The sequence below is a fragment of the Pelodiscus sinensis genome, chromosome 9, assembly GCF_052426305.1.
Source record: "Pelodiscus sinensis isolate ZL-2025 chromosome 9, ASM5242630v1, whole genome shotgun sequence".
NCBI classification, from domain to species: domain Eukaryota; kingdom Metazoa; phylum Chordata; order Testudines; family Trionychidae; genus Pelodiscus; species Pelodiscus sinensis.
In genome coordinates this window covers 10,107,986-10,134,125 of record NC_143060.1, presented here as the reverse complement: position 1 = coordinate 10,134,125, position 26,140 = coordinate 10,107,986, and the positions used below count along the sequence as shown (strand labels likewise).

The 26,140-nt window shown below is 39.3% G+C and overlaps 1 protein-coding gene across 3 annotated transcripts in view; it reads left to right on the top strand.

The window, feature by feature from the left end:
- The window catches only part of FAF1 (Fas associated factor 1), a 305,232-nt gene that overhangs the window by 227,051 nt on the left and 52,041 nt on the right, over positions 1–26,140 (top strand). For all 3 annotated transcript variants that reach the window (XM_075935955.2, XM_075935954.2, XM_075935956.2), the window contains 2 exons: positions 22,116–22,252; positions 24,406–24,494. In XM_075935955.2, coding sequence (XP_075792070.1) covers positions 22,116–22,252; positions 24,406–24,494 — 226 coding nt within the window. The remainder of the gene's footprint in view (positions 1–22,115; positions 22,253–24,405; positions 24,495–26,140) is intronic.

Below are 26,140 nucleotides of genomic sequence, written 5' to 3'. Positions count from 1 at the left end.
ATAGTTTGGAAAATTGTTTACTGTTTATTTCATTGCAGATATAGTTTATTTTCTTGCATCTTCCTTAGCAAGCAGTAGAGCTCTATAAACATATTTTTATGTTTTGTTTTGAGATGCCATAATGGGTGAGCCACACCAACTGTTTGACAGCGAGAGGTGATTCTATTATTTAAGTACCTGGGTGCCCTGTCTGAACTATTTTTGTTACTGCAATTGGAAAAATTATTATCTTAAATAGACGATGTTTTAAAAATTAATTGTAAAACAAAAAGGGAACAAATCATATATTTAGTCTGAACAAAACAATTCTCCTGTAGAAAATATTTTGTAGTGATCAAAAGTCACAATGAAAATATAACATTTATTAGTAAGTTAAATGGTGTCTTCCAAAAATAATAATGTTAAGGAACTGTTGTAGCCCATGTCAACTAGGTAGATAATAGCTTTAATTCTACCACAAACTGATTGATGTATTTCGCTTCTACCACGGATTTTCTTGAACACATTCAGCAATCCATTCATACCTTAATATAAAAACAATTCCTTCCTGCAGATGTTGGGATGTGTTTATTTGGTCTGTTGATCATGATGTCTGTAAAAATGATGAAGGTTTTAAAGTCAGGCCTGTTTGAGTTTCTAACGTGGACTTCATTTCATCATGTTTGAAGTGTACATATGATTGTCACTTGCTGTGATGCTATTTTGCGTGTAAACAACGAGAAGTTCCTTAACATTATTATTTTGGATGTGTTAATGCAACAATAATGTGCTGTTTTGTGAACAAAAGAGGTTAAATTCATTCACTTAAGGGCAACTTCATTGTTCTTACCTAATTCAAATGATTATTGAACAATTAGAAATCATCCAGTTTTGTGTTCCTGTTGCCCTGTGGCTCAGTAGTAATTGGATTTCTGAATATAGATGTTATCCATTCTTATTCCTCAAACATGTTAGTGTTTCTTTGGGTGAAGGGTGTGAGAGGAAAAACAGCAATATTCTTCTGCAGTAATTTTCTCTCTTAAAAAAAAGCAAACCATTTTGATCTATTTCACAGGGTATATTAACTTAACCTTGAATATCTTCAGTGTTGCAAACGCCCCTCCCCCTCCATCCTTTTAATTCCTTTTATTTGTTTTTATGACATCATTGTATTAATCACACTTAGTTAAAGATGATGAAAAAACCAATGCCAAACACAGATAAAAATGAAGCATCTAGAGTCTTTCATGAGGCCAAATACAGAGACTGGAGACCTGGTTAAATCTTTTGGTATTGCCATTCATTGGCAGTAAGAAGCCTCCTCCTTTTCTTTTATCCCCCAACTTGTTGTAAAAGGAAACACTATTTCTAAACCATCTGTAGTGGCTAAGTTCGGTTGACTACCTGCTGTTATATTGTTCTGTTCTCCATTTAATTCACTAGTTTCTTTTATTTTACAATGACAAAAAATTGCAGTGTAGTTTCTTTTGAAAAACTGTGTTTGAGGGAGTTTTTATGACTGACAATCAACAGCCATGTAATTGCTTTGTTGTGTGTTACTAAAGAAGTCTATTAAGTAGCACAACTTTGATACACTAGTAATAAGAGTTTGCAGGTTACAGAGACACCTGTGGTGACCAAAGCGACAGAAGCTGCTTGTTAGAAAGAGCCTGTACAGCTGTGTCCTATTAACTCCTTATGACACTTTTAAAACACAAAATAAAAGGCTTGTTTAAGGCTTTATAGCTATTCTCAATTAATCTAGTCATTGATTGCGTAGGATGATAGAATTCTTAAGCCTTCGTTTTTCGCTTTCTGGTAACATTGTACAACAAAGAAATGGTCATATTACCAATGAGTTTAAAAATGAGAAAGGGGTAAATAGGACACTTTAACACAAAATGGTATGATTCATTGTTTATGTCTAGTGTCACATTTTACTTTTTAGGTTATGAACATCTTGGGGCAGGAACTATGCCTCTTTTTCTGTTTGGAAAGTGCCCAGTATACAGTTGACATTGGCCTAAATAAATCAATGCTCGTTAGCACCATTGTTTAACTAATAAACTTGGAGAACAATAAACAATATACAGAATGTTTCTCAATGAACAACAGTGGACATTGATCTAATTTTATTGTGCATCTCTGCAATTCTACTTCAGGCAGAAGGGGAAAAAAGAATATGGACCTACTTCTCTTATGCCAGTTTAATTCAGGAGTAACTCTGTTGATGTTAGTGGAGCTGAATGAGTATAAAACTAGTGTGATGCAGAGGACAATCAGGTCTATTTATTTTATAAATTTTGATTAATGAAATGCAATTTTGTGGAACATCTCAAACCAGGAGTACTGCCGTGCAGTAGAAGGACAGCTTTCGCTGTTGTACTAGGGATGTTTAATCAGTTAACTGGTTAAGTGTTATGTTTAACCAGTTAACTGCTTAAACTGGAGCAGGTGGGGGGCTGCTCCAGCCTCGTTGGGCTGAAGCAGCCCTCCACTCACTGTGTGGCTACAGTGGGCTGGGTCCCCTGCCTTCAGCATGGCAGGCTGCTCTGGCAAGGACCAGCCCACCAGTTGACCATAACCAGTAAGCATCACCTGGTAAGGGTGATGCTCACTTGTTAACCGTTCACATCCCTATGTTGTACTCTGAGTAATGTAGCATAGAGTGTGGCTGTTTGCTAAGGATAATTTCTTTCCCCATTTAGATAAAAAAAATTATTCAGCCTCTCCTGAGATACTCTTATTTTCTGTTCTCTGTTATTTTCATGGTGTTTAACAATTGGGATCACTAGCATGGACTGGCAATCCTGTAGAGTCCTGGTGGAGTAAACAGGGAGCCTGAAAGGGCATAAGGATCTGTGCTAGCAGGTTCCATTACAGGATGAAGGCCTATGACATAATCCTGTCACAATACAGCCAGGTGCCTGTGTTATGAGGACTGAGCATGTGTTACAAATGGTCACAGCATCTCAAAATGTTTCACTCTAAGGCAAAACAGCCTAGCATATTGTATTTAGCTCTATCAATGGGATAGCTTCACAATCTAGTGACTTCTGGGGCTCAAGAAAACAGTGTGTGGGCCTGCATGCGAGAGAGAGAACCATAAGTGTTCTCAGCTATTACGGATGGCATGTTGCCACGATCTTTAGTTAGCAACAATGACCTTTCCAATTCAAAATATTTTAAAAATGCTCTAATAACTCTATAGTTACTTTTTTTTAAAAGAACCCTAGTCAGATCTCATAGTATGGAGGTCTATTCCTCATCAGAAAATTGTGTCAGTAAGGGTTTAGATTTAAAATAGGGGTAGGCAAGAGGCGGCTACCACCAAGCTGCCAGATCCAGCCCACTGACACCCGTACTACATAGAAGCTGCAGCTGCTTTAAACATCAGGCTGCTAATTGTTATGCAGTCTGGACAGGGAGGAGAAAGCTTTGTGTGCTGTCCCCGTGCCTTAGCAAAATCCCTCTGTTCCCATTGGCCACTTTCCGGACAATAGGAGCTGAGAAATTTTGCTGAAGGCAGGGGCAGTAAATGAGGCTTTCTCACTCCCTCACTTCCCCTTCCGCACCTCTCTCTTTCCCTCCCTCCCTGTGGTGGAGTGGAGCCACATGAAGAAGCCTGCACAGCACACAGGAAGGGAGCCTGTCTCAGGATCCTGCAGAGTTGCTGGCTGGGAGCTGCTTAGGTAAGTGCCTCCCAGTGAGAGACTGCCTCTGGCACTCCACCCACCCGTCCCCTTCTCCCCAACTACCTGCCCTAGGCCACTACCCAAACCCTCTGTATCCCCTCACCACTTCTTCTAGGTCACAACTCCCTCCCAGACCCTGCACCCTCTCCTACACTCCTCCTCCAAGCCAGAATCCTCTCCTGCACGCCTGCCCACTCCTAGACCCTGCACCCCACCTGCTGTCCCAGACCCCACACCTCCTCCGCAGAAGTGTAGCACTTGACCACTTACCAAAATCTTGGAGTGGCCCATTAAAAATTATTGCTCACCCCTGGATTAAAAGGTGCCTGTTTTGAGCCCTAGTCAGTTTTAAAATGTTGACATTTGTCACCATTTTCTAAGAATTTTTTTCAGTTAGCTCTAATGTGGGGATGAGTCTCAGACTTTTCATTGCCTCAATCCAGCGCTGCTCAGCTCTATGTAGGATTGGACCTTATTGGCCCTATTGACTCATTGGGAACTTTGTAAATTACTTCAATAGGAATAAAAGCAGCAACTAAGTTTGTAAGCACAAGTGTTTGGTGATGACTAATGCTCTCAGTGACGCAAGATATCATGCCAGTAATTGGTAGTCTGACTCTAAGACATGCATTTTTTCATATCTAAAAAGTTCTCAAGCTACACCTACATGTGGATGGCTATATTGTCAAATAGGAGGACAGTTCTAGTTAATACAGTAAACGAGATGTTCCATTTTGACTTTCAAGGCTCCTTCTTGTCTGTGATCCAAGTTGACAGCATAGTGAGCAATCACTTTAGGTAAAGGTTGCATGTTTGAATTGTTTTTGTTTAGTTTGAATGAGGCTAAAACATGTCTCATTAACGGTAAAAGCACTGGAATAAAAGAACCAGAATAAAACTGTGATCCAGAAAATTCTCTCCATCAGAACTGGTCAGGCCCCGAGGATTTGAGACTAGAGAGGTTCAACCTGTACTCGTTAGGACTGGGGTCAGTGAATACAAGCACCAGCTTATGTGAAAATACCAGAGGATCAAACTGAATCCAAGTGAGAACAGTAATAGCTTTTATTGAACCAACTTCTGTTGGTGTAAGAGACAAGCTTTTGAGCTATGTGAGCTGAGGTGTGACCTGAAGAGAGCTCAGTGTAACTTGAAAGCTTGTCTCTCTTGCCAGCAGAGATTGGTGCAAAAGAAGATATTACCTCCCTTACCTTGTCTCTTTAATATGTTGTGACCAACATGGCTACAACAACACAATGTACAACTGACCTCAGCAAGACAATGCTTAAGAGTAATACTAGGTCCTAGCAGCCATTGGAATGAGGAACCTAGAGTCAGCCTCTACTGCCCTTCCTTGCCTTGCAAAATTTACACCTATACTGTCCAAAGCCAAGCCAGTTCACTTAATCCTGTGCACCAATCATACGTCAGGCCCTGGAGCAGGTGATCTGTAGTGATGTCACTTCTTTACTGCACCAACATCTAGCTACTAGCAGAATCTGCTAGGATGCTCAGACTGAGAATCACTATAAAAGACCAAGCTGTGAATATGTCCTTGCCATCCTTGGAATTAGATGGCTTGGGGGGGGGGGCGGATCTGCCAACGAGGTACAATTCAATGGGACAATCAGCAAAGAGGATGCAACCTTCCTGCATCATGGCATAGGAATACGGAGACTAGATGTCGGTCAGGGCATTGTATTTCAGATACCAGTCTGGGCTCCCAGTTGCATGTGCAGTGGAGCACACACATCCATTGAGAAGTAGCCTTACTTTGATAGTAGCTGAACTTGGGCATTTTTCAGCCATTCTCAGTGTTTTCATTAAAGAAGTTTTTTGAGGTGTGTTTTTTGTACATTGCTGGGAATGCTCATGTATTATTGTAGTAAAAGCTGGTGGTAGCCCTGGTATTTAGCTTCCCTAACACTCTCCATTATGAAGATCACCTTTCCTCCCCCTTTTCTTTCTTTTAGAGAAGCTCTAACACCCTCCATTATTTGCAGACCTTTGAAATTCAGTAGAGGCAAAGCCCCGGGGGAGTGACATGATTTGCCCTGTTAAATTCCATTCAGGTTTGGCTGAGTTATAAACTGTTAAAAATGACCATTTCCCTTTGTCACTTGTGTTCCTTACACCAATAAGTGACTATGAATATCCTGAAGAACTGGCACCATGCCACTGCCAAAACAGCAGTGACATGCACTCCTGTAGGAACACCTGTCAGTATCATTGTGTCAGCAATGGCCAGAGAAAGTCCTGACCGCACCACAGGGACCCAGTGCCTGGCAACAGCAGCCCGCCTCCCCACTCCGGTGGCACCACAAGGAACAGGAATTCTTCAAATTGCCAGATGGGTGAAAGAGACACACACAGGCCTGAGTACTCCCAACGATTCTCCTGAATTTAGCATATGGCATCACCAGACTATACACTGCCCTTCTGGAATAACAGCCTTCTCTAGCTGCTGTCTGATATTGTTATTCCTATAGATAAAACACAACAAGTCTGTGCCACTATACTGAAAGTTTAGGGTTCAAACCCTCCTGATGACATATGATGAGGGTACTGTTAAAATTATATCTGACAACATTTGTTTTAACTTTTTCCTTTAAAAAAACACCCTTGCGATATAAAACTCTAAATTAAAAGTCCATTATTTAGATTGCAAAGTCAGGCACTCACAAATTAGCAAATGCCAGATTCCATAGATGATCTTACCTGTGCCCAGTGTATGTATTCATTATGATGAGGTGTTTACAAAATACTTTGATTACAAAATACTTTATCTACCTCTGTTTCCTGCAGTGCATGGGATAGACAGAAGGGACAGAGTAAATCTGGCATTTCTCAGCTATCAGATGCTTGACTTTGCAACCTAAATAACATTGTTTTTATGTAGCTTTTGTGTGTGTGTGTGTGTGTATGTGTATAGGGCATGAATGAATGCAGTAATCTATATGCACGTAAGCACATACACATACTATATAAAAAAGTTCTTAATGCAAGCACAAAAACCTAAAACAAGCAACTAGAATGTCTTGTTAGCTTCTTAGCTTTTGAACCCCAAGCACTTGGGTGCAGTATTTCAAGACAATGCCAACTCTCCTCAGTTGTGCTGACAGGTGCTTGTTAGTCTTAATGTTCAAATGATAGTTTTTTACTTTGATGAATCTTAGGAAAGAGTTAATTGACTAAAGCACTTCTCAACAGAAGATTGTCCTCACCTGCAATTTCCATCATCAAGTAATTAGCCATATTCACAATTGTTGACCCTTGGTACTAATCTACTGAATGATGCATGCCTGGGTGAAGACCAGTTGACCATAATATTCTAACTCTCCTGTCCAAATTTGATCCTCCAGCAAATATACTGCAGGTGTAGGGTCTATGTGATCTGGATTCAATGAGCGTTGATTTCTGACTGCTTCCCAGGGATTGAGTGTAAATTCTGCATAGGTGGCTTGCAAACCAGATGGACTTGTTCTTCAGGCATTAAGATTTTCAGTGCACACTCAAGCTTTTTATACAGTTTTGTCAAACCTATGTGTTCTTTTTGCAACATTTTGTTTAATATCCTTTAAAGGAATACAGTGCTACACACTAGAATCAGCCAGGTCAAGAGTCTAATTAATGTTTTTAAAATAAAGGTTCCCAAACACCAGGCAAGTTTGTCATTTTCTCTATGGTTTGTTTTGAGGAGGAGGAGGAAAGAAGGTGAGGAGGGAACCCTCCTGTTCCATGATTAAATCCCACCCGCTCATTTTCTCCTTTTCTCCTTTGCTTTTGATTTTAGTGGCGGTCTTAACAGAATGTCAAGATCAATTTGCAGCATGGTTTAACTCAAGGTTTGCATTCTGCCAGCAGCAATTGTCCCTACAAACAATACCGTGTGTTCTTGTAACTTCAGAAGCTTTTAGAAGGATCATGGCAAGGGCAGCATCTAATGACTTTATTAGTGTAGGGTTTCAAAATGGGCTCAGTAATTGTTCACATCTCTTTGTCATCTAGTCATAATTACTGCATAGTATTGTTCAGGGTTGTGCTTGTGAATAGTTTCCTAATAGCACTGAGATGAAGAAAAAAGGAAAAGGATAAAAGGTGATTGTCTCTTTAGATTCTGAATAACCCAGCCTGTATATAGATGATGGTTAAACAGTTTATAATACTTCAGACTCCCATCAGAAAAGGCAAAATATCCTTATTTTAAAATGCATATTCTTTGAGATGATTTCCAGTTTCTTATTTAAAAATATTTGTTAAACAGGCTAAAAAGCCTAAAACCAGAATGTATTTTGTTTTTGCCATGATTGCTAGGCTCCATCTTCTATCTGGGCAAATGAGGGAGGGAGGGAGTGAAATTATCTCCATTGATCTGATTAATACAAATATTTTTTCAGTCAATGTGTGTCCCTCGCTATTCTCTGGGCATCTACTATATAAATTAACATGTAACTTTGGTGCATCAAGCATCCTCACCTCAAAATCACATCTGTAAAAAAAATAAGTTCACATCCACTGGCCTTTCAAACCTCTTCACACAAAAACCTCTGTGAATAGATAGTAGTTGACTGAAGGTAGACTAATTTGAGCTCAGCTGGACCAGTGAGCCATGTGAGATCCAGAGCTGGGAACGCTGAGCTTTCAGTCCTGGATGTAGATAAGTACTATGTCAGAACTGTCTTCCACTATTGACGTGGAACACTGGAAAGTTGGTCTATTAGTTAAAACAATACACAGTATAAAACCTTTATAAGAACAAAACCTACAACTGAAACCATGTGTGTTGGAAATGTGTGTAGTTGTGATGTACTCCATATGAAAAGCACACTTACAAAAGCAGGTAAATGCATTTTACACTACAGTAGCTGGAATTGGAAGTGGACTTCAGACTTGTGCTGTGAATTGTAGCAATCCAGTCTGAAATGACAAAGTCATGAGTAACTGGTGAAGGCCACATCTGGAAGGAAAAGTCCCAGTACTTCATTATGTCTAAACTTAGACTATGAGTTCTTTGTGGTAGGGACTTTGTCCTTTTTCTGTTTAAGTGCCTACCACTTTTTAGGTAGTGTAAAGATGATGACCTCTTCAGTGCACGCAGATGGCTAAAACAATCTTAGCCACTGTTCCTACCTGGACATCCAAGAAGATCTGAGGATCCAATGTGACTAACAATTTGAAAATAATTATTTTAACAAAAAATGGTGTATCCCTTTCATTGAGGAATCTGAGCTAACCAGCTTCAGTTCTGGAGGTTTCTCGTAATCCAACCAGCCTCATGTCTCTCTTAACCTGTTCATGTCTTAGCCAGCTATCTCTTATCCAACTCTATCTCAGCCAGAGGTGGCCATATCCACCAAGTGTAATGAACAGATGTGGGTTATAAGCCTATCAGTGACATTGTGGCCTATGCACTTTCATGATCAGTTAGTGCTGGCTAGTAGGAAGTTTAGACTTGAGATTAGACGAAGGTTTCTAACCATTAGAGGAGTGAGGTTCTGGAACGGCCTTCCAAGGGAAGTAGTGGGGACAAAAGATCTATCTGGTTTCAAGATTAAACTAGATGGGTTTATGAAGGGGATGGTTTGATGAGATAACATGATCTTGGTAACTAATTGTCCATTCATTATCAGTGGGAATAAGTCAATGGAGGGATGGTAGGAGTTACTATAGAGAACTTTCTGGGTGTCTGGCTGATGAGTCTTGCCCACATGCTCAGGGTTTAGCTGATCGCCATATTTGGGGTCGGGAAGGAATTTTCCTCCAGGGTAGATTGGCAGAGGCCCTGGAGGTTTTTCGCCTTCCTCTGTAGCATGGGGTACAGATCACAGCTAGAGGATTCTCTGCATCTTGGGGGTCTTCAAAGTATTTGAAGGCTTCAATATCTGAGATATAAGTGAGAGGATTATTCTGGGAGGGGTGGGTGAGATTCTGTGGCCTGCACTGTGCAGGGGGTCAGACTAGATGATCATAATGGTCCCATCTGACCTTAAAGTCTATGAGTCTATGAGTTCTCATAGCTTCTCACCTTTGCTGAAGAGGGAGCATGAGAACATAGAATTTTGTGGTCCCACGTGTACGTGTGTGGTGGGGGAGAGAGAGCAAATGCCCTGCAGGGACCCCTGGGCTCTCTGAGAGGAAAAAGGGAAAGTCAGTCAAGCATAACTCCATTCAAACCTGCAAAGCCTTATGGTCACATAGTATTGAAGCTTCTGAGGATACTTGAATTGAGTCCCTCACTAGAAGTCACTCAGACAGCAAAACCAGAGTAGTTTGCATACGATGATAGAAGGCATGGATATAGATGCTACTAGGTGGTGACACTGAGGCATTTCTGCCTACAGCTAGTATTGGTCTCCACAGCAGCCCTGACTGAACTGTGGCATTGCCATATGGAAAGGCAGAGTGCATATAGCCTCCTCCTGAGTTAGGGCTGACACTGTTTAGATGTGTAAACTGCTCACCTCCTGTGTTGTAGTGGCGAGCAGCATGATGGTTTTATTGTGTGATGGTTTTTAGTGTGCTTTGGGCTCATGCAGCTCCTTGGAAGACGTTTTTCCCACTATTGACTCAAGTGCAGTGGAGCTTCTTTGTGTTCCTCTTTGGTTTTGTCTACACTTAGAAGTAAAGTGCAGCCGTGGCAGAGCTGTAATGCAGCATTCTGGCCGCGGCACCAACGCTTTCTCAGCGCTGTAGGTAAACCACCTCCATGAGGGGAATAGCTAACTCTATTGGGAGCATGGCTTCCAACACTGTAGACCAGTTAACGCCGACACTTTACAGCCCTGTAACTTGCTGTGTTTAGGGGAGTGTGTTTTCATGGCCCTGAGTCAGAAAGTTGCAGCACAGTAAAGTGGCAGTATAGACTTAGCCTCTGAACCCAGTAGGCCAGACGGGGGCCAGGATTTGTATTAATTATTCTGTCGGGTGCCAAGTGGTGGATGGTGGGATTGGTTTTATCAGTGGCCAGCTCTGAGTGTGAACCTTCTCATGCAAGCAAAGGATACTGTCTTACGTAAGAACAGCCATACTGGTTAGATCAAAGGCCCATCAAGCCCCATGTCCTGCCTTTTGACAGTGGCCTCTGCCACGTGCCCCATAGGGAATGAATAGAACCGGTAATCATCAAGTCTTACCCATGTTGTATGTACCCTATAGGATGGAGGGGGAGAGCTTCCATGTCACATGCAAACTGAGACATCCCTCTCCTGTATCCTTTAACCTTGCATAAGGGAAGAGTGAGTGAGGGCTCTGCTTTGGAGCTAAATTCCTAAATGTTTTGTAGGTGAAAATTAAGTGTAGCCTGCTCTTTTCATGCTTTGGGCTTTTATGACTATTGTTGTAGACTCCACCAGACCAGCCTCTGTTGAGTCGCTTGGGGTCTCCCTTAGTTTTGCTCTTAGATGCAGCCTTTAGCTTTTTAACTACATGCTTGTCTTTCTCATTCCTCCCCAGTCAGTTGTTATGGCCCTCAAGGCATGGTACGTAACTGGTACTTAAGATGCTAACAGTGTACTATGAAGACCATACATCGCAAGCTTGTTTAATACATAATCGCATAGCCTCAGATTTAACATTTTTTAATTTAAATAGCTAATACATAAAATGTTATTCTTAAATTAACATTTTAATGAGATTTATGTTGACTTTGCAGAGTATAAAATTAATATTAAAAATAATTAGGAATCTCGCATATTTAATATTCTCCCTAGTTTTCTTTGTGCTTTAGAAAGAGGCTACAACTTCTTTTCCAACATGACCAAGTGCTTCTAAAGTTTTACTGTTTCTTTAAGTTTTACCTGATGAGAGAGAAATATACAAATCCTACTCTTTCAGAGCAGCTTTAGTTGGGTTTAGAGCTGAAGGCCAATGAGGACTTAGAGGTTTTTATGATCTTAAAATGAGGAAAAGAGAAATGTTGTGTCATCCTGTTTAGGAAATGAGTATAGGAATATTTACACCAATGTATAGTAGGTTATAATGGGCAATCCAACTAAAGCTTCTGCGTATTACCTATTGGATGACTGCTGAATTTTAAGGATAGAAATTCAAAAGATGGTCTCAAATCCTATGTAATTTTTCTTATTTATTGAGCAGCTTTTTGCATTTCTTTGCATCAGATTGGGATTGGAATGAGATTTTGTCACTGTATTTTGAAGAGAATTTGCTAGATTTCCAATGAGTACAGAACAGTCATACTGGGTCAGGCTAAATACCCATCTAGCCCTGTCTTCCAACAGTGGCCAATGCCAGGTGCCTCAGAGAGAATGAACAGAACAGCAATCATCTAGTGCAGTGGTTCCCAAACTTTTTGGCATCACGCCCCTCTCTTTGATTTTTTTTGAAAAACCCTCACGCCTCTCTCCCCTCCCCCCCAATAGCAGCAAAACTTGTTGAGGAGGAAAAAAAGGAAAACAGGAACTGAACAGGGCAGCAAAAGTTGATGGGGGGGGGAGGCTGGGTTCTTCATGCCCCCCCAGGGGAACCTCCCTCCCCCCAATTTGGGAACCCATGATCTAGTGGTCCATCTCCTGCCTCCCATTCCCAGCTTCTGTCGAACAGAGGCTAGGGATACCGTTCCTGCCCTTCCTGGCTAATAGCCATTGATGGACCTAACTACTGTGAACTTCAGTTCTTTTTTTGAACTTTGCCAAGAGTCAGTTCTTTAGCATCACAGGTTTGTTAATGATATAGTATAGTCTATAAATAGTTCTTGATCCCCTGTAGTAGCACTGATTTAAATGACTGTTGCACAAGCATATCAGAATTAAGTTATATGGCATTTAAATTGCTTACAAGTGCTTTTGCAATACTGATCTCACAAGGATAAAATAGAAGGCCACTTTGTGTTTTCTCCATTCCAATATCATTCTTTTTTTATAGAGAGACATCAATAGCATCACCTCTGAGACCTAAGGGATATGTTGGAAAAATATATGTCTCCCGTAAGCACTCTGAAAAACACAGATACTAAGTTATTCTGATTAGTCCTATCAGTGTTTTGAGCACTTGGTATTCAGTGGGTGCAGAACCTAATTAGTCAGTTCCAAGCACAGGTGAGAAGAAAGAAGATACAAAATCTCAGACTTGGCTCCCAACAAGCTTGGGGCTTCCCCTGGCAGCAGAGTAAGCCAGTGCTTATGCTCCAGCCCCCTGCAGAGGAACCCCACGCCCAGGAGGTCTTGCCATGGATCCAGCCCCCGGGGTATTGTTTTCCCACCCCTGCCTGGAAATATTGGTGTTCAAAAAATTCTCTTCATTCTGTGAAAGCTTGACAGTGGTTTTAAATAATTAGGCTGCAATTCTAGTATTGTATAAAATGTCTTCTCTTAATATAAGGAAGATTTTATGTAATAAAATACTTTGAAGGAATAGGAACATAAATCTGGAGATGTAGCTGGAGAAATTGTTTTTATTAAATACATACAGTGGCCTTATTTGTAGAAAGAGTAAGAGAAGAGGGACACTAAATTTTTTTCGGAACCCATGAAGAATATGCAACACGGTGGCTTCAGGTTCCATAATAAAAAATCAGGATCCCATTATGTGTGATCAGAGTATGCTGTTCAGTGGCAAATCACCAGTGGCCTTAATTAAATGAGATTATTGATTTAATCTAAAGGTAAAACAGAATTAACTATTTGAAATATTTTCCCTGCACATAAACCATATTATGCACTAATACCCAGTCAGATTTATTATAATAGCTGTTCTTTTGCATCTATGACATAAATTGGTGGTTTCAGTCTAGTTATCAGTAACTCAGGCATCCACATCTCTTAAAAGCATTGTTTAGTTATTATTTCTTTTGGCAAGAAAACTCAGCTGCTCTCTTTACTAAAGTGGTTTGACTGGCTCAGCATTAGCAGAGGTAGGTGGTGCTCCTGCCTATCTTACACCTTTTTGTGCAAATATAGAAAACTAAATTCTCTATAATGGTCATGTGCTAAATTCCTTTCTTTTTATAAATTCCTTTATATATATAAAAGGGTATCATGAGGAGAGAGAAAACTTGTTCATCTTGGCCTCCGAGGATAGAACAAGAATCATAGAATACTAGGACTGGAAGGGACCTCAAGAGGTCAAGTCTAGTCCCCTGCCTCCATGGCAGGACCAAATACTGTCTAGACCATCCCCGATAGACATTTATCTAACCTACTCTTAAATATCTCCAGAGATGGGGATTCCACAACCTCCCTGGGCAATTTATTCCAGTGTTTGACTACCCTGACAGTTAGGAACTTTTTCTTAATGTCCAACCTAAACCTCCCTTGCTGCAGTTTAAGCCCATTGCTTCTTGTTCTATCCTCAGAGGCCAAGATGAACAAGTTTTCTCACAAGGTCTCCTCCTTATGACACCCTTTTAGATACCTGAAAATGGCTATCATGTCCCCCCTCAATCTTCTCTTTTCCAAACTAAACAAACCCAATTCTTTCAGCCTTCCTTCATAGCTCATGTTCTCTAGACCTTTAATCATTCTCGTTGTTCTTCCCTGGACCCTCTCCAATTTCTCCACATCTTTCTTGAAATGCGGTGGCCAGAACTGGACACAGTACTCCAACTGAGGCCTAACCAGCGCAGAGTAGAACGGAAGAATGAATTCTCGTATCTTGCTCACACCACACCTGTTAATGCATCCCAGAATCATGTTTGCTTTTTTTGCAACAGCATCACACTGTCGACTCATATTCAGCTTGTGGTCCACTATAACCCCTAGATCCTTTTCTGCTGTACTCCTTCCTAGACAGTCGCTTCCCGTTCTTTATGTGTGAAACTGATTGTTCCTTCCTAGGTGGAGCACTTTGCATTTGTCTTTATTAAACTTCATCCTGTTTACCTCAGATCATTTCTCCAATTTGTCCAGATCATTTTGAATGATGACCCTATCCTCCAGATTAGTTGCAACCCCTCCCAGCTTGGTATCATCTACAAACTTAATAAGCGTACTTTCTATGCCAATATCTAAATCGTTGATGAAGATATTGAACGGAGCCAGCCCCAGAACAGACCCCTGCGGAAGCCCACTTGTTATGCCTTTCCAGCAGGATTGTGAACCATTAATAACTACTCTCTGAGTACAGTTATCTAGCCAGTTATGCACCCACCTTACAGTAGCCCCATCTAAGTTGTATTTGCCTAGTTTATTGATAAGAATATCATGTGAGACCGTATCAAATGCCTTACTAAAATCTAGGTATACCACATCCACTGCTTCTCCCTTATCCACAAGACTCGTTATCCTATCAAAGAAAGCTATCAGATTGGTTTGACATGATTTGTTCTTTACAAATCCATGCTGGCTGTTCCCTATCACCTTGCCTCCTTCCAAGTGTTTACAGATGATTTCCTTAATTACCTGCTCCATTATCTTCCCTGGCACAGAAGTTAAACTAACTGGTCTGTAGTTTCCTAGGTTGTTCTTATTTCCATTTTTATAAATGGGCACTCTATTTGTCCTTTTCCAGTCTTCTGGAATCTCTCCTGTCTGCCATGATTTTCCAAAGATGATAGCTAGAGGCTCAGATACCTCCTCTATCAGCTCCTTGAGGTGAAGCAATGGGCTTAAACTGCAGCAAAGGAGGTGTAGGTTGGACATTAGGAAAAAGTTCCTAACTGTCAGGGTGGTCAAACACTGGAAAAAAATTGCCCAGAAAGGTTGTGGAATCCCCACCTCCGGAGATATTTAAGAGTAGGTTAGATAAATGTCTGTCAGGGATGGTCTAGACAGTATTTGGTCCTGCCATGATGGCAGGGGACTGGACTGGATGACCTCTCAAGATCGCTTCCAGTTCTAGTATTCTATGATTCTATAATTTAACATTTCCAGGTATTTTTTAAAGTCTTTGGAGGTTAAAAAGACATCCAACTCAGGAGCAGCTTAAATACTTTTATAATTGAATGAATATGTGGAGTTGATCTGTTTTTAAACATAGGAAGGAGTTGTTTGCTATGTAACTATATTTATTTTTGTATAGTATATCTATTCTATAACAAGCCAATCCTTCTCTCAGCACATACTTCAGTACTTAAAATAATCTACTGTATGTGTCTTTCAGTAAACTCTTCCTGCCCGCCTTCATGGACCTATAATAGAATCTCTAGCACTAAGAATCAAAAGAATTTTAGAGCTCATTTCCCAGGAGCCCTTGCTTTAGGTTGGATGCACAGAATCCCATTCAGGCTTTGAAGATTAGGATGAGACCTTGAAATGGTCCTGAAAGTGGATTGGAACCCAATGCAGAGGTCAGTCTGCATTGGGTTTGTTTGGAAGGTGGGATGGTGCTTCCTGCATTAGCTGCTGCTCCCAAGTGTCATTCTGAAATGTCCCCAGGAAGACTGAATTGTGAAAGAGCCATCAAGACATGACACATGCACGGTTCACTGATTCTAGGCCATAGCAGTGGTAAATGAGCACAATCATTTGGGTAGCCAATGATGACAGAAGGCCTTTCTGACCATTGGTGTTGTCTGAGTGTAATCCACATACCTGTTGGGTGTGGTGCACGGTGCCAGGTAGTGTCACTGAGTCGACTTACATAGGGTATGTCTACACTACTACCCTAGTTCGAACTAGGGTGGTAATGTAGGCAACCGAAGTTGCAAATGAAGCCCGGGATTTGAATTTCCCGGGCTTCATTTGCATATTGCCGGGCGCCGCCATTTTTAAATGTCCACTAGTGCGTACTCTGTGCCGCGCAGCTACAGGCGGCACGGACTAGGTAGTTCGGACTAGGCTTCCTATTCTGAACTACCGTTACTCCTCGTTCCAATAGGAAGCTTAGTCCGAACTAGGGTGGTAGTGTAGACATACCCATAGAAAATAATGAGCCTTCTCTACAGCCTTAGCAAAGAGCCAGCTTCTTTTAGCTCATGCAGTAGAGGCTCATGCACTAAGCTCCAGAGGTCCCAAGGGTCGTTTCCACCCACACACAACCAGGGTCTGTCAGCGTTACATGAGCACATAGGAGCAGTGGGGAGTTGAGCAGAATTCTGAGCTACATACCACTTAACCATCAAGAGAGACATCATCTTTGGCACACAAGGTCATCTTGATAGCTAATTCCTCAAAATGCCTCTTTTTTCCAAGGCAGCATCCTTTCTATTTTGCACGCGATTGCAATGTTGCCATTTCTTGAAGAGATGAGTTGGATGAATTCTGCACACTGATAGCACACAGTGTCCCACAAGTTCCTTTAGTAGTTTCACGTGGATGTTGATTAAGAGGAGTAATACAGTTAATCTCTGAGAGAGGACTCTTGAACATGAGGGCCCGTGGAAAAGTTACCTCTTGCTGCTGCTCTTTGATTCAACCCAAAAAGAACAACCAGACCCACGTAGTGTGTCAGTTCCCATAAGCAAGTGAAGAGCACTTCATGACCAACCATGTTAAAGGCCAAAATGATCCAGCAGAAAGAGAGTGGTGGTTGACTGCTCTGACCAAGCCATCCATTTTGTGAATGCTAAAGCCCTTCTCAAGTTACAGATCAAATATGGTATAACAATTAGGTTTGTAGTTGGAATCCCTAATCCTCGAAACCTCTTAACAGGAAAGAGTTAAGTTGTCTCCCTGTTGTTGAGTTGTTTGGATTGAAGTATTAAAGGAACACTGTCACATGTTTCTAGTACTTGACATTTTCTGTTGTGCTAGCACATAGGGGCCCCGGTTATGGATCCGGGCCCATTGTGTTAGGCACTGTACAAACACACAGAACAAAAAGACATTTCTTGCCCTCAAGAGCTTGCAAGCTAAGTATAAGATGAAAACGGATGAATATAGCAACTTATAGGGGAGATAATGAAATACTACTGGTCAGCATGGTAAATGGTGATCATAACATACCAGTCCTTTCTTAGTAACAAAAAAATACATTGTACTCAGATACTTTTGGCTGCTTGCTTTTCTTTTTCCTCTTTTATTTTTCAGACCTTGCATTTGTCTCTTCTTCTGTGTTTTTGAATAGGACCCAAAGGTGGCCACCCCCCAGTACCTCCAGGCTGCTGAGAGTGACTGTGCTAGCATGCCTGCACAGCCCTCTGCCCTGGGTCCAGGGGATGCCAAGAGGAGGCCTCCACGCTGCTTCTGCACCTGGGCCCAGGGAGCACCAGCAGGAGGCTTCCACGCCAACTTCTTCCCCTCTGTCCCCAGGCCTACGCCCAGGGAGTGCTGGCTGGAGGCCTCCAGGCTCTAAGCCCAGGGAGTGCCAGTGGGAGGCCTGCATCACCCCTGCCTCTGGGCCAGACCCGGGCAATGCTGGATGAGTCTTCTCGTTGGGCAATAAGTTGTTTGAGACAAAGTAAGAATGATTCTGTGATTAAATGTGAATTAAATAACACATGGAAAGAGAAAAATGAGTTTGCAAAGCCACTATCTAGTGAAACCTTTCCTGAATGAGTTAATTGTGAATTGTGGTGATGTGATATAATAACAAATCTGGTAAATTTTCATTTATTTAGTCATTTCAGTCATTTCATTTATTTTGTCATTTACTTAAAATTATTTAAAATTAACTAAAAGGCCAGAACTTCAACTATTACTGAACTCTTTTGCAATTAGAATAGAAAGGAATGCATATATTAATTGGTATTTGTTAACATTATCAGTCAGGTGTTCGAATATCAGGGCTTTACTATTACTTCAACAGTAATAGTTTACAATAAAGACACAATCTTAACCTTAAAAGTACTTGTGATTCTCCTTTCACAATCTTATTAAAACCTCTTACCTAATTTTTCAAGTCCAACACCATACAAGTTCTTTGTGGGCACAGCATCTTCAGGATCACGGCTCGTAACATGGCAGAACGGTATTGCCATCCCCATGAATGCAATAATCTTGCTTTGGGCCACCAAAAATCATGAATTAGATTTAAAAATCATGAGCTATTAAAATCAATACATTTTGGAGTCTTCTTATTTGCCTCTAAACCATTACCAGGGCCAGAAATTTTTTAAAATAAAAGTTGATTTTCTCATCACAAGATGTAGAAAGTGAAGATTTAAAAAGAGACTTCAAATACTGCCTAATTCATGATAAAATTGCAGGAGATGCCTACTGAAAATTACACCATTTTTTGTGGTTTGCCTTGTGGCATCAGCTATTCTTGGGGTGATTTTATTCAAATAGTCAACTATTTCCTGTGGCCTTTTATTCTCTTGTATAGGGAATATAATCCTATTTTACACTGACACCCATACACATAAAATATTTGAGAGAACTGGAACACCTTGTTAGTATTATTTGGAAGGGGGTACCTACATGTTCTGCACCATCAACGGCCCTTCAAAGGCCATGCCTTTATTTTTCCTAAGCAAAGATATTTCACTGCTGGTTGATTTTAATTTATGGACGTGATAGGTCTAATAATCCAATCCCTTTCCAGATGATTTCACACAGAAGAAATGAGATAAGAAACTTTATAAATCTTCTTCAGTTTTTGGTTTTGCATTTGTTTTTACCTAACTGTGGTCAGGGCCTATATGTTTATTTCCCAGCTGTATTAGGTGCTGATTTAGTTACACAAAGTTCCCAGGAGAAGTGGAGAATGTGCTACTGCTTTAACACTAAATTCTTTTTGATGCAATTTATTTTTGTAATTTTTTTGCAAGAGTGTTTGTTTGTTTGTTTTGTTTTTTTCTTTCTCCCCTGTAGAATTTTTTCCCGGAAGAATCTTGGCCTTTCTCTTACTTCTCCACCCCATTGCATCGTATCTCCCCCACGTGCACACTAAATATGTTTGTAATTAAAAAACAAAGGAACTAGTAGGGTGCTATTTACCCTCCCTTTCTGTCAGTAGTTCTCCATTTCCACTTTTGGTTAGAGATCACAGTAATCCAGTTTGTTGTGGAAAACAAGTCTTCCGGTAGTGACATCTGGTTCTTTGATGAGCACCATAGGTATTTGTAATGTCAGTTCTGTTGGCAGCTTTGGCAATCCACTGGAAGAACTGGCACACTTTTATCTAGATGAGAATGAGAAAATCCCTTGTGTGTGAGAGAGAGAATAAAAGACTTGTTTTCTCCATGCCAGTATTAATTCTCTCAGAAGTATGAAAGTAGTCCTGATCACTGCTTGGTAGCATGGTATGCTTAATGAGTTTGTTGTGTGATATTTTGATGAAAGAATACAGCCTGTGTACACACAATCCACTTTATAATCATTGCATTGCTTTGCAGAACTGAATGAAAAAAGGACCAGAATGTTATATTTATACGTGTATTGTGTGTGTATGTTGATTTAAGAGTGTAAAAGACCTATTAAGTCATGCAGTCTAACTCCCTACTAGTTGTGTTTATCTTATGTCTTTCTATGGTTTTGTCCAGTAAAATTGTACATCTTGTGCAGTAAGGCTTCCACGACTTCTTAAGAGAAGGTCTTAGTACAAATCACCGCCTGGGAGTTTTCCTTGCAATACATCTTCAGTTTTTCATTCTCTTAGCTTAATTTCATTACTTCTAGCTATGCCCTGGGACTGAAATCTTGGCCTTTCTGAAGTCATTTTGCCATGGAGTATAGCCATTGACTTCAGTGGATCCAGGACTTCATCTCAAGTGTTCATGCTTAAAAACTCCTCTCCTTACTTGAAGTGTGTGTCTGTGTAGGTGGTCATAAGGTTCCTTTTTATTGTTGCTTAACTAAACTGGGTGTCTTTAGCTTTTTAATTATTTCTAATAAATGAATCCCTTGAAAACTTGTATTGCTGTAACCGAGCTTCTTTCAGATAGTGAATTTCATTTTGGTAATATGGTACTCAGAAGTCAAGGCAATATTCCAGATTGTCAGCATTCTGAAAAGCTGCAGTTTGGGTAGTATAGGACTTCACTTGACTTGTAATATAAAGGGTAGCTACTCTGTGACACCTATGCATTCTAGTAGCATGAAAAGAATAAGAGCACGTTTCGTATCAGAGAGTATGCGTGCTGTTCTATATTCTGCTAACTTGAACAGATTTTTCTATCACCCATAATGGTTCTGGGCTGCAAAAACTGAAACCTGGATAACAAAGAAGGCAATAGAATTTCAGGGCAAGAAACGTGTTTTATGGTTTTCGAATGTTTTAATAGCCACACCCTGCTTGTTGTTGCCAAACTAAAGGATGTCTTTTCTCCGTGTTCAGATTATATTGTAACAGAAGTTGCCTTGAATTTTTTTTCACACTTTGGGCACTTTCAATACCAAATCAACTTTTTTCAATACTGGACATTTTCAATTTTCAGTCCAATTTCTGAGCCATTTTATTAGCCAGAAGTAAACTGATTTAAAACTTGTGTTTTGAATCTGTTTTGGATTTTGATATTAAATGATTCAAAGCACATGACATTTTAATGCAGTTTGTCTCTTCAAATAGATTTGCCTTCTAATGCATGTGACAACAGGACTTTGCTCATCAGTTAAAGCATACATTTCAGAGCAGTTGTTACCTAAAATATTATCATAAGGCATAAGAAAACACACGATTTAAGTTGCCTTTCATGAACATAATTAAGAATTAATAAGCCTGTACCAGTGGCTAGTCCTCAGATTTTCCACTGTTTTGCCTTTTGTGACCCGTGTTATTAAAAGTCCATTATTTTTACAGACTTTATTAAATTGGATCTTATTAAAGCATTCTATATTTGCATTTGGTCTTTCATAATTCATTATTATTATGACATTTACTTTTTACCATCAGATCTGAAAACATATCATAAGCTACCCTTTTCTCTTGAAAGAAATGCTAATTTCAAACAGTCCTCTAATGGAAGAGAAAAGCTTTATCAGTTTTTTCATTTATTCAAGATCGTGTTAAGAATACTAATGCTAGACTTCTGTATGTTAATATCTGAGCGCTTTTTTGGTAAAAGCATAGAATTATTGTTTTTAGCTCATACTGCTAAGTGTGAAACTGAAGGAGCTACTACTCTGAAGGAAAATACAATTCTAAAGTACAGCTTTTTCAATTTTTGTCCTATTAAAACATTTTAATATTTTCCTTGTTAAATTACTGTTATTCCCACAATAACAATAATGTTATACTTTTTTCATAGTTTAAGTAATGTCCTTTATTTGTTTATTTAAAAAAAAATCTATCATCTTTGAAAATTGGTTTGTCCATTTTTTTTTAGTTTTGTATTATTTATAGAACAGTTTGGTAGATACTGTGGAATTATGGGATTCTTCATCAAAAGTAAGTCACTGCCAGTTAAAGATCGTTATAATGCCTCACATCTGGAGTTTGTCATCTTTGAAAATGTGCTTTTTATGATAAATTTTGTGGGATAAGGAATTCCACAATGGAGCACAGCAACCCAGGTTTTAAGCAGTATATAGCTCTGAATTAAACTGTCAAATTGTATTATTTCTTTAAGAAAGAGATTTGTATTAGCTGAATTATTTTCTAAAAATCCCACCGTAACTTAAAGAAACTCTACAATGTAAACTTATACTGTTTTTCTGTACTTTTTAGGTTTCTGACAATGTGCACTAGACACTTTGGGAGCGTTGTAGCCCAAACAATTCGAACTCAGAAGATGGATCAATTTCCACTTTTCCTTATTATTATGGGAAAACGATCATCTAATGAGGTGTTGAATGTAATACAAGGTATAATTGTTCTTTTATGTTGGGAAATTATTTCGTATATGGACATTGAACCTGTCTGACCTATTTGTAATCATTCCTAAGACTTGGTCATGAGATTTTTAAAATGTTTATTATTAACCTGTAACAGAAGAAAAACAACATTATAGAAAGATAAATAGCCCCAATATATAAATATGCTATGTTAAGTAACACTAAAGAATCAAGTTGTCGTACATGTAATAAAATCATGGTTTAATATTTTTCTAATAGAGACTTACATTAGTACTAATAAGCTGTCTGGGTCAGATTTTCTAAAATAGGAGCTAAATATAGGCTCCTAAATCAATATGTAGAAGCAATCTTATTTTTTGTAGGTACAGAACACTAAGCAGTGGTTAACCCCATTGTTTATTGTGAACTAGTTTTGGTCCCAAAGATGGTGGCCTTAGACTGCAGTTCTTCAATAACACTGCAAATTAAAATGCCTCAGAGAGGAAGAATTCTTCCATCCATTTTCAAAAAGTCTCAGAGGGGCAGCCGTGTTAGTCTGTAACTTTAAAAACAATGAGTGGTGTCACAGGACTACTTGTTGTTCCTCCCATCTGTTTTGCTTTACCCTTCAGTTTGCCTTCATGAAATTTTGTGCTCAGTGGCTTTGTTCCTTGTGCCTAGCTCCATTCCTTCTAGATCCCTTGCATTTTTCTTGGAGGGTCTCAGCCTCAATTCCCCTCCCAAGAGAAGGAAAAGCTGTTTTCTGTTGCAATCATTGGGGGTGGGGGGACTTCTCTCATTGCCCTTTCCTTATGTAGAGTGGACAGATGTAGAGGAATCCCCAATGTTCTTCCATAAGCTGGCCAGAAGAGTTACTTTTTATTTATGCATGTACTTTCCCTTTTAATGCATCTGAACAGGATACTTCCAGATCTAAGTTTTCTGCCATTGTTCATGGTTAAGTATTTTTGTGCTTTGCTAAATCTGCTTATTCCATACAAATAATTAAATAAATGTATTATTTACTCTGGTTTGTAGGCTACACTTCATCAGGTACTTATACCATATGAGTGACTTTAAGTATGTGAGTTATCCCACTGAAGTCAATGGTGCTTGTTTACTTAGAGTTAGTTAGAAACGCACTTTTTCAGAAATGATGAAGGCACTTCGGAGCCTAAGTTTTAATGACTTTCAGTAAGCCGTATGCTCCTAAATACCTAAATCCGTTTTTGGAAAATGAGAATCAGAAAATCAAAAGTCAGCATTCTTGACAATTCTGCCTCAAGTCACCAGTTCTAGCTCATGTTGGCAGTAACTAAAATGTATTCTCATCTGAAGGTTGTGTAGTTGCCCATGTTAGATTACTTTAAATTCTATGCCTAGTCCTAATGGACAAGTGGCCTCATACCCAAATAACCCTCACAGGTGGCACTAGTTGGCACTCTGCTTAGCAGTTCTAGGTGAGAAACCAAAGACTGAGTCATGGTTGGAGATTGAACTGATCTCTCTACCCTACTGAAGAAGGTTGACACATATTGGTAGGACAGCATAGGGAACCGTCCACTACCAGGGCCTGTGCTGGATTGTTTTGTGAATAGATGTAGGACTTCTGTATCCAACGCTACTCAATCTGGAATAGGTATGCTGTAAGAGAAATAAAACTTGTCATAACTGAAAACAAAACTGACATTGAGTTTAATGTTGAATTGAGTCATTCGTGTGTGATCACAGTATTCTTCTTCCTCTTTTAACTAATTTTTACCCTACCCACCAAAAGGATAATGTCCTATTCCATGTGACCTCACTAAGAAAACTAGGTCTGCTTAGCTAAAAAAGCTTTAAAAAAAAGTCATTGGTTCTCACACATTCTTTTCTCTGACATAAGTGATGAAAATTATCAATAAATCTAAGTTAGAGATGCCACTGAGTACAAAAACAAAGAGTCTAATTTGTATCGCTTAATATCTCAGCCTACGTTTGCACTTGTTAGGATTTGCTGTTGGAACATTTAAAAACTTTTAAACAAAAAAAAAAAGCAAACTAAAATATTCTGAGATATTTAGCATTTTCTAATCGGCCAGTTCTCAAACACTAGCAATTCCATATGGATTAATTCTAGAATGACTTTCCACTTTTTAATAACTTTTATAATATGAAGTTCGGCTATCTTCCTTTGTTGCTAGGTAACACAACAGTAGATGAGCTAATGATGAGACTGATGGCTGCAATGGAGATCTTCAGTGCCCAGCAGCAAGAAGACATAAAGGATGAGGTGAGAGTTGACAGTTACTGCAGACTCCAGATGGATTTTGAGGATGATGGGGAATATAAAGATAAACAAAAGTCTTTTTATGACCGTAAAGTGTGTGTTTTAATCCACATCTTCCATCAGTGAGGGAAAAATAGTAACTCTCCTATATGTATTAGTTGCTTCCTTCAAAAGAGCAGCACAATTTGTGTGTTAGTTTTATTAGTCACTTTCAAAGATCCTGGTTTTCTTTCTCTGAATATTGGCTATGAGTAATAGTTTACATTTCCAATCCTTATTATAGTAGGTTAATATGATCGTACCAGGAAATGACAACTACAAACACTCCCCATGCCGATCTTTAAATCACAGATGGAAAACAAAACTTGTTTGACATTTTTTAAAATGCTTATATGTGGAAGGAGCAAAGTACTCGGCTTAAAAGGAAGCCTGAGAGCAAACAGACTCGTAAAGTGCCATTGAATCACCATTTGAAACAAAGTGATGTGTAAGTGATGATGTGAAGTTTTCAGAAACAGTGTTTCAATTACACAGAAGTAGACACAAGCCAGGTATACAGTAGAGATGTTTATCTGTTACTCTATAAATTGAGAGTGACATTTTGAAGTAATGAAGTACTTAGTTAGGAATTTGTAATAATAGGCGTGTTGCCATTCAAGATTATTGTTATCCTTATGTATAGACATTGATTGACAATAATTCACTAAACACATTCTTCACATTTAAGTCTTGTGGCTCATTAGTACCAGATTTACTGATTATGTTGTATAATCATGTGAATGCACACTATCTGCATGTATATTTCCCAGTTCATTTTTTTCCTTCATTTGTGTTACCCATAACTCATTGGTAAAGAAATTAACTTTAATTCCTTTAATACTAAACACAAATTTTAATATGAGGGCTACAAGACAAATCCAAGGCACAGTATAATTGAATTTTTGATTGCATTTTAACAGCAAATTGTCTGGCTTTTATTTATTTATTTTAAGTTCTAAATGAGAAGATAAAATTCAGGTAACAAGTGCAAGTACTAAGGAAGATTCTAAGATTTGAAATCTGTGTTGTACTGTCCAGTATGGAAAATATAGATTTTTGCATTACTAAAGCATGAAAGTACAAAGTCTGCTGCTATTGATATTATAAACGTGCAACAAATTTCAAAACTAAGATGAGAATCATGTCATATGCTTCTGATTAAAATCAGATGCATGATTTTTGATGGGTGGTTCTAGAAGCTCGTTTCGTTCTTTTTTAATTTAACTAACAAAGATTCTGTACTACCATGTTTACTGAGTGATGGGGAGTCATCACTGCACCATTGGATGCAGGGAAATCCTCCTTTTGCTTAAATCTAATTAGTAGTATCTTAAAAAGTCTAGATTTGTGGCACTATAAGAACGTGAAATATCACTCATTTTTATATCTACTGGTGAGAATAACTGCATACTATAAGACTGTTATTTTTAGAACAAGAATAGGCTACCTACTAAACTGCAAATTCACTAATACTCTTTGGAGAGTAACATTAAGGTTCAGAGAGCAATAAAACCAACAAAGGTTATTTAAGATTGTAACAGTATCCTTAACATACCTCAACATGTCCTTGTATTAATCCGTGTAAGACATCTAAGAGCTTTCTTGGGGCT